This window comes from Marmota marmota, unplaced genomic scaffold (assembly GCF_001458135.2).
Source record: "Marmota marmota marmota unplaced genomic scaffold, marMar, whole genome shotgun sequence".
Taxonomy (NCBI): Eukaryota; Metazoa; Chordata; class Mammalia; order Rodentia; family Sciuridae; genus Marmota; species Marmota marmota.
Window position 1 is genome coordinate 43459386 of NW_025999900.1, and position 13552 is coordinate 43472937.

Below are 13552 nucleotides of genomic sequence, written 5' to 3' on the forward strand. Positions count from 1 at the left end.
CAGCCCTTTTTGAATATTATTTTGAGACAGGTCTTTCTATGTTGCAATCTACATAAACTTATTTTTTAAAATTTTAGGTGGTGCTGGGGATCACACTGGCTAGGCTAGTCATGGGCCAGCTTTATACCCCCTGCACGTGGAGGAACGCCTGGGGTCTCCATATTTGAAATGTGTTGTGTGTCTCCTGCCTTAGCCATGAGTGAGAGCCTCCTGGCTGATGATCTTGTATGATTCAGTGGATATTTGACACCAATTTAAAAAGTTATGGAAATAGCATTTTTCTTCCTAAATTGGGAAGTGGTCTTGGTGAGATTGTTATTATTTTCAACTCTTTGAGATCAGATTTGGGAGCACTGCTCTGTAAGAGGCAATCGTGTTTTTTTCTTTCTATGTCATTCTTAAACGGGGCTGGAGTATTCTGGATCAAATTTTCCAGCAGAAGCTGGTGGTGTAGAACCCAGAACCCCTATGGCACCCTCTCCAGAGGCCCAGTGGCTGACTATGTTCTCTGCCAGCCGGAAGTCCACGTGAACGATTTGTAAATAATCTTAATTATCTGCTACCACGAATAGGATAACTATCTCTTCCTAGAAGTCAAAAGACAAACAGCAGTGATCCTGCAAACATGAACCGCCTGGTCCCTTCCCTTCTCACTGGGAGATTCCACACTCAGCTGGAAGGAGGTTCCTGCCCAGAGTAGGGAGGAGTCAACTCTAAGGCGGACAGATGATCTGTTATTTCATTAACTCTTCAGTTTTGTTCTAAAAGTGTTTTGAATTTTGTTGTTCCTAGACATAATATAAATTATAGAAATTTTTTGAAAAAATACAAGTATAAAGAAGAGAATGATGGTCTGTACTGTGCAACCACAGAGACTCAGGGGGCATTTATTGAATACCTGTTCCATCTAAGGTGCGGAGACAGGAGAGTCAGGGACATGGCTCCTGTCCCCAAATAGCCAGAATGCAGTGCTGAGTGCCCTTGAGTCTGCAGGCCCCGCGTAGACTCCTAAGCCCACCTGATTAAGGGACATTTACGCCATTTAAATTTTGTGTGTGGAGAGGGCTGCTGCGAGTTGCCCTCTCCCCCTCCCAGGCTAGGCAAGTTTTCACCTGCTAGGCTACACCCCAAGCCCAAGGCCTTTTTTTTTTTTTTTTTTTTTTTAAAATTTCAGTCACTTGGGTGGAGGGCTTTAGTCCTCTAATGATCCTTTTTCACAAGTATGTTAATTCTTGGAAGGTTCTGGAAGCCATTCTAACTGGCTCCCGTCTGCCTTCTCCTTACATCATTTCGGTCAGCTCCATCCAATGCTTGTGCCAGTGTGGGAAGAAGTTTTGCAGAAGCAAGGGCGCCAGGAAAGACTGAAGGGAGAAACTGCCTTAGGTTGCCAGTCCTCTTCCAGTACTGAGTGTTGGGTGTTCTGAGCTAGGTGGCAGCTCCAAGCACGCTGGGACAGGGAGGGAGGGGATGTAGGGGAAAGGTAAATCACAGCCTGCGGCTAGCCACCAGTTTTTGCAAATCTAGGAGGGCAGGAACACAGCCCCACCTGTTCTTTTACATATCATCTGTGGCTGCTTTGATCTTAGATAAGAACCCTGTAGTCGCAACCCGAGTTGTCAGGCCTAAAATATTTACTGTCTTTTCCGGAAATGGTTTGCACCCCTCTGAACTCCAGCTCCAGACCCCTAGCTCTCTGGGGCTTACTGTCAACCCCTAGTGGTGCGTGTGTAGTGCTTATACCAACTTTGCCCGGGTCCGAGCTGGGAAGTGGAGTTTGTGGTCAGTCCTGGGGCCCTGGCCCACTCAGGGAGAGCAGATGAGCTCAGAGATAGACAAAGGCTCCTTCCTGAAGGAACGGAATAGCTCCAGGCAAAGGGGAGACCTCAGAGGAGAGTCTGACTGAATTTACTGGTTTGGCTAAAGGAACGTGCCCATCCTTGAGGACTGGCCAGCCCTGGAAGCAGATAAAAGACAGATTTAGTCAAAGGCACCACACCTGGGGAAATGGAGGCCACCTACAGCCTGATGCGGTTATCTTTCTGATTGTGATCCCCTCCCTGTAGGTCTTCTGCACCCTGGAAAGGAGGACCCAAGTAGTGGGGTGGCCTGGGGAGCAGCCTCAGGGCCCTTTCCAGCCTGGACATTGTTACCCCATCTCTAACTCAGAGCAGTGATTCTGCTCCTGTTTACTGAGAAACGAGAAGCCCTCACTTGGGCTCCCCACTCTTCCCATATCTGCCATTTTCCACTCGCTGATTCTATGGTCACACCTGCCACATGTGGTAGTAGAAGAGATGCCTCCTCTCCCTCTTCCCAGAGACCCTCACACCCCCAGCTCCTCTCCTCTGACTTCCCTTCTCACTTTCTGGTCTCTTCCTTCCTTCCATTAGCATTTAAATACCTCTAGTGTCTCCAGTCTTCTTTTTTTTTTTGTATTGGGGGTTGATGCCAGCAGTGCTCTGCCACCAGCTACATCCCACACCCTTTTTATTTTGTATTTTGAGACAGGGTCTGGATAAGTTCCCCCAGCTGGCCTCCGACCTGTGATCCTCCTGCCTCAGTCACTGGAAGTAGATGCATGTGCCCAGCTCAATTCAGTCTTCAGAACACTCCCCTCATTCTCTGATTTGCAATCTCTATTTCCCCACCTCTTAGTCCTTGACCCACTTTTTGTGCCCAGTATATTTGGGGGGGGTACCTTGGATTGAACTCGGGGGCACTTGAACGCTAAGCCACATCCCCAGCCCTATTTTGTATTTTATTTAGAGACAGGGTCTTGCTGAGTTGCTTAGCGCCTCACCGTTGTTGAGGCTGGCTTTGAATTCAGGATCCTCCTGCCTCAGCCTCCTTTGGGATTATAGGTGTACACTACCGTACCCACAGCTTCAGCTGCCTCTGAAATCCAGAGGCTTCTGCCCTCACCTACCTCCCAGCTCCAGTTCTTAACACCCATGAATGAATCCTCACGGCTGTCCTCCTAGTTCCTACTTCTCAGGAAGCCTTCTTTGACTCCTTTCTACCTTTCATGTGACTGGTGCCCATTCCGGATGCTTCTGTGGATCTTCACCTGTCCCATCAGCCCCGATCTCCCCATGTGGTCACTGCCATTGCTGGTCTGATTCGTCAAGACAGGAGGCTCTGAAGGGACAGTGTGAGACTGACCTTGCTTTTCACTGACCCCATGTTCTCTCACAGTCCTGGCACACAGAATGTTCTCAAGTGTCCAAACAAAGTGGTCCCCCATTTCCTCAATGGGACAAACCAAAGGACTTTGGCCACTTTACATATGTACACTTGTAGGAATCTGGATGATGTCAACATTATAACAATGTACTAATTTTAGTTTTACTTGCATATTTTAAATCATGTGTAAAACATATTATGTTAGAAAGCTTTTTTCCTCCACACATTTTGTGAAGCAAGGTTTCTCAAATTTTTCATGTGGAGTTTTGACGACAAAAGTGTGTTTGCCCGCTTTCCACAGATCCACTGAACACTGGACTTGCAGGACACCATGGCTTCACTGCCATCTCAGTTATTGAGATTTAGTGGTTGTGTGCCTGCTGTCTTCCCTGAGCATGCTATTATTTAATTTCTTTTCATTTATTTTTTTGGAATACTGATTAGAGAGCCCGAGGGTACTCTTCCACTGTCCTGCCTCCCCTGTCCTTTTTATTATTTATTTTGAGACAGGGTCTCACTAGATTGCTGAGGGTGGCCTGGAACTTATGATCCTACTGCTTCAGCCTTCTGAGTCACTGGGGTTAGTTAGTGGTGTGAGCCACCACATCTGGCCTACACGTTTTTAAGATGTAAGTGCATACCTGGATCATTAGGGCAATTCTTTTTTTAAAATTTGTGTTGATTTGCAATCATGATTTTTCCAACAGAGAAATATTGGGTTTTGATGCACAACCTTTGTTATCATAAGGTCACATTCCTGGGAATGACTAAGTTTGTGTTTATATACATATATTTGCTCCCATTGATATTGATTTATGTAGGTGACACGCATTAATTGCAGTCTTAGGGCAATATGTCCACAGTTGGCTGTTCAATAAATAGTGACTAACATAATGGCACTTCTAGTATGAGACCTTATCAAATCTTAAGCAAGTTCCTCTTTTCCACGGGACAGTATTGGGGGGGAACCCTGTCGTGCATTTGGGCTTATGAAGCAGTTGCCGGATGTTTGGTGAATATTTGTTGAGCACCAGAGCACTGATCTGAGAGCTAGGGACAGAGTGACGAGCCCTGTCCTGGTGGGCTTGCATCCCAGGGGAAAGCAGATGATCAATAAGGAACATAGGAGCAGACTGAGCCAGGTGCTGGGAGGGAGGGAGAACAGGGAGAGAGAGAGACATACACACACACACACCCCGGGAACAGGTAGCTTTCAAAGTTGAAGCCCATGCAAGGATGTTGGGGCCAGCGTTCCAGCTGGAGGGAATAGCAAGGACTTGGGGACCACTAGGAGGGCCAGTAGGAGCAGAGGGAGTGGAGGCAACATGGAAGGAGAAGGGGCTGGAGAGGTTGGCCCAGGGCCATGATGATAGGTGTGGTGGCCTCATTGCAGTCCCAGCTACTTGGAAGGCTGAGGCAGGAGGGTCATTGGAACTCAAGGGGTTTGAGACCAGCCTGGGCAATACAGCAAGACCCCCCATCACCACCTTTTTCTGTAAGGGGGAGGGGCTGGGCGTAAACCTCGAGGTAGAGAGGTGCTACGCATGCTCAAAGCCCTGGATCCAATTCCCAGCACCACACAATGGGTGGGGGGGGGGGTAGGAGAAGGTGAATCAGGGCATGGAGAGAGCTGGACTACACTGAGAATAAAGCCAGTCTGACCCATCCCTGAGTTTGAAGAGATGGTCAACTTTGCAGGACACTGGGAGATCCTTCTAGTAACTCCTGGGCCTTGACTTAAAGAGGAGCAAGTGAGAAGGGACCCTGGCACAGGGCTTCCTCTGCTCACCTGGGGCCCAGATGCAGGCTTGGCAGGAATTCCCCAGGGAGAGAGGCAGGGGTGTGATTGATGGGTAGTTCTGCTTTGGATCATGTCCAGGCCTTGTGTCCTGGAGAAGGAAGCTGTTGAATCCCTGAGGACACGAGAGTGGTTCGGAGACAAAGCCCAGGAGTGGGTGGGAGCCAGGAACAGGTGCGGGTCCCAACCCAGCTAACCTTGGGCAGGGACTTTAATGTCTGGCCTCAGTTTCTTCTTCTGTAGAGAAGGAGTCAAACCCACAGAGCACAGCTATCTTCAGGGTCCTGGGGGAACTACAGAGGAGTGGCTACAACCCTCTTTTGGAAACTGCAGCAGGGTGCAGGTCAGAGTTTGGTTAGTCTGGGGCTCAGGTGACACAGAGTCCAGAGAAGGGCTGTTGAATCTGACTGAGAACCTCAGCTCGGCACCTTCTGACTTATGTATCCCTGGGTAAGAGACTGCTTTTCAGAATCTTCATTTCCTTGTTAGTAAAATGGGGCTAATAAATAGTTTCTGCCCCTGGAGCATGATTACAAAAACTGAATGAGACGTGCTCGTAAAGTTGAACTCGGTGCTTGGCATACGATAACCGTGAAATAAATAGTAATTGTTTTGTTATTTATGCTTGACTGCAGGACGCCATGGAAGGTTTTTTAGCAGGAAATTAATCAGATCCCCTTTTAGCAATATAATTCTGTCCAAGATAGGAAGGAGGGTCTGGTAACAGGAGGGCCTGGGGGGCGGGGAGACCGGTCAGGAGGTGATTGTGACAATCCAGTAAAAGCAGGCAAAGCAGGACGTCGGCAGAAGGCTTAAAATCTCCCAAAAGTCAATTTGGTATTAAAAGTACAGCAACTGGCTCATGGAGACTGAGGAAAGGACTCTTAGATTCCTAACTTAGGCCATGAGGGAGAAGATGACAGTGTCATTAGGGAAAAATAAGCGTAGAACTTTCAATTATGGGAGGGGTCTGAGGTAACGAAGGTGGCTTTGGACTTTGGGTTTGGTGGGGTCACAGACCCTGAAGAGATGGAGATTAGAACCTAGAGCCCAGGAATTGAAACTGAGGGGGGATTGGGGTCTTATGAGATCATCTAAGGTAGTGGGGCTCAAAGTGTGGCCCCCAGACCTGAAATTGTTCTCACCTGGGAGCTCATTAGGTTTGGGTGGGTTGATGGCGCATGCCTATGATCCCAGCGGCTTGGGAGGCTGAGACAGGAGGATCCCCAGTTCAAAGCCAGCCTCAGCTATGATGAGGCCCTAAGCAGCTCAGTGAGCCCCTGTCTCTAAATAAAATACAAAATAGGGCTGGGGATGGGGCTCAGTGGTTGAGTGCCCCTGAGTTCAATCCCTGGTACCAAAAAAAAAAAAAGAAAGAAAGAAATGTAGGTCTGGGCCTCACAGAGTAGGGGTCAGGGCTTGGAGGGACACTGAGACAATGGATGCTTTTTTAAGAAATACAGTGTCATCAACTCCCTTTCTAGCAGAGAGGGAAATTCTGAGGAAAAAGATGAAAATTATTACTTTGATCAAAAATGATTCAGAAAAGTCAATGAGAAATTTTAGCAATATCTTAACATTTTTTTTCTTCTGTCTCTCCCCCACATTCTTCTTTCCCTTCTTTTTATTCTGTTATCAGAGATTGAACCCAGAGCATTCTATCCATTTATATTACTGAGCTACAATCCCAGGCCCTTTTTATTTTATATTTTGAGACTTGGATTCACTAAGTTGCTGAGGCTGATCTNGGGTTTTTTTTTTTTTTTTTTTTTTTTTTTGAGAGAGAGAGAGAGAATGAGAATTTTTTAATATTTATTTCTTAGTTTTCAGCGGACACAACATCTTTGTTTGTAAGTGGTGCTGAGGATTGAACCCGGGCCGCAGGCGTGCCAGGCGAGCACGCTACCGCTTGAGCCACATCACATCCCCAGCCCTTGGGGTATTTCTTAAAGCAACATATTAAATTCTTACATCGTATCTTAAATTGTTTTACCAAAATGGTGTGTGTACCTAGTTTAGAGTATAATAGGAATATAAATTTTATAATGGAGTATAAGGGCTCCTGGCCCTCTCTGTTCTCATCCTTGGCAGTTTTGACATTTCATGATTTACTGTTATGGAAGATGAAGAGTTGGCCTCCGTTACACAACCCATCCAGACACACACACGCACACACACACACACACAATCTTCCCATTGTCACAGCAGGTTTTGTCTCAATTTTGGCTGAATCTCTTTGCCTGTTGTCAGTTCCTTCTTGTGTCCTTGACTCTTTCCTCCTGGTTGGATACCTTATTTTCTGGACCCTTTATCTTCATCTTTTCTGGTTTATTTCGCTTAGAATTTGGACACTTTCTGCTTTGCCTTCTAGCTCCTGGTGTGGTGCATGATTCATTCATTTAAAAAATACATGTTGGCTGGGCGCAGTGGTGCACACCTGTAATCCCAGCAGCTCGGGAGGCTGAGGGGGGGATTGCAAGTTCAAAGCTGACCTCTGCAACTTAGCAAGGCCCTAAGTAACTTAGCCAGATCCTGCCTCAAAATAAAAAATAAAAAGGGCTAGGGATGTGGCTCAGAGGTTAAGCACCCCTGCGTTCAATCTTCAGTACCAAAAAAATTGAAGCTGGGCGCAGTAGTACCTGCCTGTAATCCCAGTGACTCCGGAGTCTGAGGAAGGAGGATGACAAGTCTGAGGCCACCCTGCAGCTTAGAGAGACCCTGTTTCAAAAACAAAAGTGAAATAAAGGGATGGAGATGTCGCTCAGTGAGGAGCGCTTGCCTAGCCCTTGCAAGGCTCTAGATTGAGTAGACGCTGTTGCAGATGCCGGGGAAACCGCAGGGTGAATAGGTGTAGTTTTAGACAAGGTGGCCAATCTTATTCTTGATACTTGTTGGGTTTGGTGGCGCAGGCTACTTGGGAGGTTAAGGCAGAAGAATCGCAAGTTCAAGGCCAGCTTCAGCAACTTAGTGAGACCCTGTCTTAAAATAGAAAATAAAAAGGACTGAAGATGTAGCTTAGCAGTAGTGCATCCCCGAGTTTGTCCCCAGAACCCCAAAATACAAGTTATTCTTGATTCTTTGATTTGATTCTCCCTGGAAGTTTTAAAAATCTTCTTTGTCTCCTGTTACTAAAATTTTATGACAAAAATCTGTGTCATATACTGTAGGTAGTTCTTGTAAATTATTTTTTATTATTTTCTTTTTGTTGGGGGGGTAATTATACATTCATAAGCAGTTCTAAGAAGTAATATAGTGAGATCCTGTGTACCCTTCACCCCATTTCCCCACAGTAACATCTAACATGACCGGAAAACTGACATTGACACAATCTATCAAACTTATTCAGGTTTCTTGCCAATTGTACATACACTGGTGTGTGTGTGTGTGTGTGTGTGTGTGTGTGTGTGTGGTGAGCATGCGCAGTGGGGCAGGCGCTCAGACAGATATGGAAGGGCATTCATTCCATTTGCTTATCTGAGTCAGCTGGTCTCTCTCTGATGCTATTAGGTCCTCCCGAGAAGAATCCCTTAAATTCTTACCTTTGGGTTGTGGGGTGTGCCGGGAGGGGGCTTTGCTCATGTTCTTCAGAGCTTCCTCTCATGCAGGCTGGAGGGATGTTTGGGGGCCACGTGGAATGGGAGCATCTGGGACCCCTCTTAGCTGATTGGGTTTCTGCCTCCTTCATTCTTCTGAGACAGCCCTCGCTCCTGCCCTGCCCTTCAGGGGGCTTTGGGGGAGGCATGTGGACCTGTGCTCAGTGTGCCTGGAAGAACCAGGGGGTTTGGCCAGGGAGGTTCTTAGTGATCTCCAAGGTCAGGGTTGGGATGGATCAGAAAGGGAGGGGGAGATGTTGGAGACCACTGTGCTATGGTAGTCTCAGGGGAAAGAGGGAGACTGTCATGGAAATAGGATGAAAAGATTTTAGGAGCAGAGAGGAAGAACCCGGGATGCCATCTCAGTTTCTGACTCGGGTGATGGGGCGGCTGGGTGTCTCTTTGATGGCACGACACGGAATAGAGTAAGAGGAGCAGGTGGGCCGAGGTGGGCTGTGTGAGTGTGGGGAGACCACGGGACCCCAAGTGGACGCTCCCAGCATGCAGGCGGAGATGGAGTGGGAGGCCCAGCACAGGCGTTCGACCTGCCGAAGACACTGGCGGGAGCCAGTGACTTGGATGAGGTCATCGGACACCAGGCCCTCACAGAAGGAAAGGGATGGCCTCTGTCCTCCAGGAGTGAGACAAACAAGGGAGTGGAGCCAAGTGGCCACCAGCCCAGTCCTGTCACGCAGCCCTTCAACATGGCGGCCTTGAGGCTCTGAAGTCAGCTGAAGCCCTGAGCCCACAAGTCCTGAACAGCTCAACTAAGCTCAGCAGCCCCCACCCCTGAGCCGGGCGGTTCAAGGACAGCTGGTGGGGATGCCCCTGGGATTCCCTTCTTAGGGCAGCCTGGGATCAAAGAGTTGGTGGCAGGGCCACCCACTGCCTTGGGGTCACGTGGAAGTCCAGGTCAGGTTCTGGGAGTGCCTCTCTGTCTCTCCCAGACAGTAGCATCAACTCCGAGGTCTAGCTGTGGGAGCCAGATTTGAAATGTCAGGATTGGATCTGACCCGCAGAGAAGGCTTGCCCCAGGGTCCCCTGGCTGTATCTGCCCTGCTAGATCTGCCTGGTTGTGTGAACATGGTCATCTTGGTGGCTTGCTTGCCCGGCTGTATACTCTGTAAAGCCCTTGATGGGCTTTCTGAATCTATGCAAATGTATGAGATGGGAATGGGCCCACTAATGGAGGATAAAACTGAGGCTCAGAGAAGTTAGGTGACCTGCCTGACGTGGAATCTGCACTTGTCTGTCCTGGATACACTCTCAGGTTAGAACCTTGAAGTTGTGCTGGCCTTGGCTATGTCTCTGCCCTGTGAGACCCACCTCCAAACTTGTCATACCTCAGGGGTGTGTGTGTGTGTTTTGTGTGTGTGTGTGTGTGTGTTCCCTTCCTGTTCCTGAGCTCTCCTACTCTCTCCTGGAGACCACAGGAATTCTGGTGAATTAATCTCATTGCTTTATCAAGAAGGCACTTAGAGAAATTACAAGGCAAGGCCACCGGCCTGGTTTTGCTGGCAGCCAGCCGCTGGGGCCATAAAACAAATTGAAAGGAACAAAAATAAATAAGTAAAATTAGAACTGACTCCTATACATATGTCCCTAAAGGGTCGGGACACCGCTGGAGGCTGGACGTTCATGCTCAGTCCTTGTGCTGTGGGAGGGCTGGCTACACATGTTCTTGACCCCTGATCTGAGCATCAGCCTGTGGTCCCACTTCCTCGAGGGATGGCAGGCTTCTGTGCAGCTTGGGCGCAGGGCATGGGGAGAGTGACCGTGTACAGGTGCGTCCCAAGGCAATGGAGTCACCATTTCTGGGAGGTCATGCCTCTGTCCACTTGGGTTCCCAGTCCAGCATTCCCTCAGCCTGCTCTCCCTCACCCTCCTCATCTGGGAGGTGGAGAAAAATAGGTTTACCCTCGGGGTTGTCAGGGCGAGAAGGACTCAATACATCTGGAGTCGCACTGCAGCAGGTTATCTGTGCTTAGCAGGTATCGAACAACTACTGGCGGGGGGCAGTACTTGGACTGCAAAGGGGAGCTGGTTTGAGTGGAGGAGACAGAACACAGGCAGTGGGGACATCAGTGGGCAGCTGGTGAGAGAGGCAGCACCTCCCTGGGGGGAACCTGGAGAGATGTCAGGCCCAGGGGCAGGGTATCTATGAACTAGTTCTCAGCTGCAGGAGCAAAAGCCTGGAAGCCTCTGAGATCAGAGTTCCAGGAACTGATAATTATGTAGAGTGACTGATAAGTATGCAGAGCAGGGCGAGTGGAGAGACTCCACTGGAGGAAGCCTCCAATGGAGGCCGGAGATAGAGAGAGATGGGACTTCTAAGGCAAGATGGAGACTTGGTGTGCATTTCCTCCTTTCTGCTTCTCTTAGGGTCACCATGCATCAGTGTATGTTAAAATCACTTCCCAAGAAGCCACACGAGCAAGGTTAGGGTGGGATAAAAGAGGGTGAGGGGCCCAGACTCTTTACCCCTTCCCCTTCTTATCCCCCACCCTCCAGCAGAGAAGATGACCTCTAGCCCCCTTCCTGCAGGAGAGGGAGAGGGACAGGGGGAAAGCCGTCCCTGCTGGACTTGAGGAAGAGAGATAGAATAGCTCTCCCTGGGGATCTCTAAGGTGCTTCTGGGAAGTCAGCCTCCCTCTCAGTAGAAATGGGTGAGGATAGTCCCTGAGCTGTGGTGGCCACGCCATGCAATCAGAGGGCCTGTTGTAACCGGGGCCACCAGTGTGACCTCTGAGAAGCACTTTGTCAGTTGGGGCATGTGACTCGTGCTTGCTCCAGAAAATCCAGTAGCAAGTGGTTTCTCCCCTGCCACTGGCCACATCCCTGGTCCTTTCTATTTGTTTTTAATTTGAGATAAGTTATCCAGGCTGACCTTGAACTTTTGATCCTTCTCTTAAGTCACTGGGATTACAGACCTGTGCCACCACACCTGGCAGCAAGTGGTTTCTGTGTCCCACATGGAGATGCTGAGGACATCCTCCTTGCCTCCTGGCCACTAGACCACCTGGGTTAGCAACAGAGGCCTATCCTTGCGGCTGGTGGCCCTTCCAATTTCCCTAGGCTCCTAAGCAGATGGCCTCAGAGGACAGGCAGGCCTCCAAATTCCCCCTGCTCTTTCCGGTAGTGGTGTCTGGAGGGGCTGGATGGAAAGACTTGGTACCCCCATGGCCTTTCCCTCCCACACCAGGCATGTTCCAGGAACACGGCGCACATTTGTCAAATATGTGTTGTCAGTAAGGTCTGCAGGGTGGACGCCATGCCCTGTGTTAGGAAGGCAGCCGTGGCCTCTCTTGACTAGGCTCTACGCCCTCTCCCTAGAAGAGGCTGAGAAGAAACAGGGGCATTAGAAGGTTTGGACCTTACTATGCCCTGTGTAGTCACGCTGACCTCAGTTTGTAAAACTCAGGCTGCTGATATGTAAAATGCGGGGAGTATTAATTAGTGCCTTCTTTATGAAATTGCTGTGAGTCAGGGTCTGGCAGGTCATTCCTCCAGCACTTGTTGCCCGCCTTCTGGGTGGCAGGGCACTTCCAAGTACTGCTATGAATTGGCAGTGAGCCCTCCCCTTCCTAGGGCTCAGCTTCCCGGGAACATGGGGTCAGGGTCATGGTAGCCATGGGGTAGGCTTCATTGAAGGAGCAACCCGGAAATTAATCAAAAGTCCCTCTGCTACGAGGAAGGTGCTTGTTAAGTGATCACCTCACGCTGACTAGTGCTTCATGATTTCTTATAGCAACTGTTCATGAAAAGTCTGGCTTGATCCCTCTGTTAGGAGCTGGCACAGCATGGGGACTCCTGTGAGAGGAAGGAGATTTCCTTAAGGCCAGCAAGGCTGGGTGACCTGGATCTGCCCAGTGGGAGGCAGAATCCAGGCCCGACACCAGTGTGCTCGGTGTGTCCAGCAGACTTTTCCCAGTCAGGGGCCCTGGCTGGAGGTGGGAGGAGCTGCCGATGGTGGACAGTACTGATGCCTTGGTCAGCACAGGGGTCTTCCTCTTCCTGGGATCAAATGCCAGCCCAGTGAGTTTGGATGTCCTGGACCCACAATCTGGAGAGTGACTTTCTGCTTGGAAGAGAGTTGGAAGCGTTCTGAATGCAACTCAGAGCACCTACTGTGAGGAGCCCCGCTCTGTGGGACCCTGGGGAGGGGGGCGAGCTGTAGCTCTACCAGTTAATGCCCAGCCTTCTGCCAGCAGGTTCGGACCTTACTATGCCCTGTGTAGTCACGCTGCCCTCAGTTTGTAAAACTCACAGCAGACGCCTGGCAACCCTCTCTGTGTCTGGTTGCAGGGAACATCGAGTACAGCTGCCCAGCCACCAATGAGTGCGAGATCACGAAACGGAGGCGCAAGTCCTGCCAGGCCTGCCGCTTCATGAAATGCCTCAAAGTGGGGATGCTGAAGGAAGGTAAGAGGTCTGGACAACCAAGGGCCTGGGCTCACCCGCTAGCTCTAGGTCTTCCCAGGCAGCGCAGAGGCACACGGGTCCTGCCAGGCAGTCCTGCCTCCTGGCTTGAGGCCCACCCAGGTGCTGGTGTTGCCCGCGCCCTGCCAGCCAGCCTCCAGCCCACAGCCCGCGAAGCTCTCCTCCTGCTGGCGAGGCTGAGGGCGGGAGGCAGGAGTTGGAAGCTCTCCACTAAGGATCCTTCTGGGACATCTGACCCCACTTTGGGCCCTGGACAGTTGTCTTGGCACTCTGGGCAGGCCGCACTTTCAGGCAGGCCCCCTCTCCACCCTCGCAGGCTCGTGAGGTTGATGACCCTAGCACTCTCTAGGGCTTGCAGGTGGACATTGAGACCCTTCCCTGGTGACAACGAAGGGCCTTGCATTGCAGCCGGTGGACAGACACGGCTCTCACGTGGTGAACACTTTCCCCTGGCCCAGTCCCTCTCTCCTACCTCGCCTTCTCTCCTGTTACCTCCTTCTTCTAGTTCAGCAGCCACAAGCCACAAAGACTTAGGATA

The 13552-nt window shown here is 50.0% G+C and overlaps 1 protein-coding gene across 4 annotated transcripts in view; it reads left to right on the forward strand.

Annotated features, from left to right (window-relative positions):
• Esrrb (estrogen related receptor beta) overlaps positions 1 to 13552 on the forward strand; it is a 162240-nt gene that overhangs the window by 109976 nt on the left and 38712 nt on the right. For all 4 annotated transcript variants that reach the window (XM_048799058.1, XM_048799059.1, XM_015494225.2 and 1 more), the window contains one exon: positions 12880 to 12996. In XM_048799058.1, coding sequence (XP_048655015.1) covers positions 12880 to 12996 — 117 coding nt within the window. The remainder of the gene's footprint in view (positions 1 to 12879; positions 12997 to 13552) is intronic.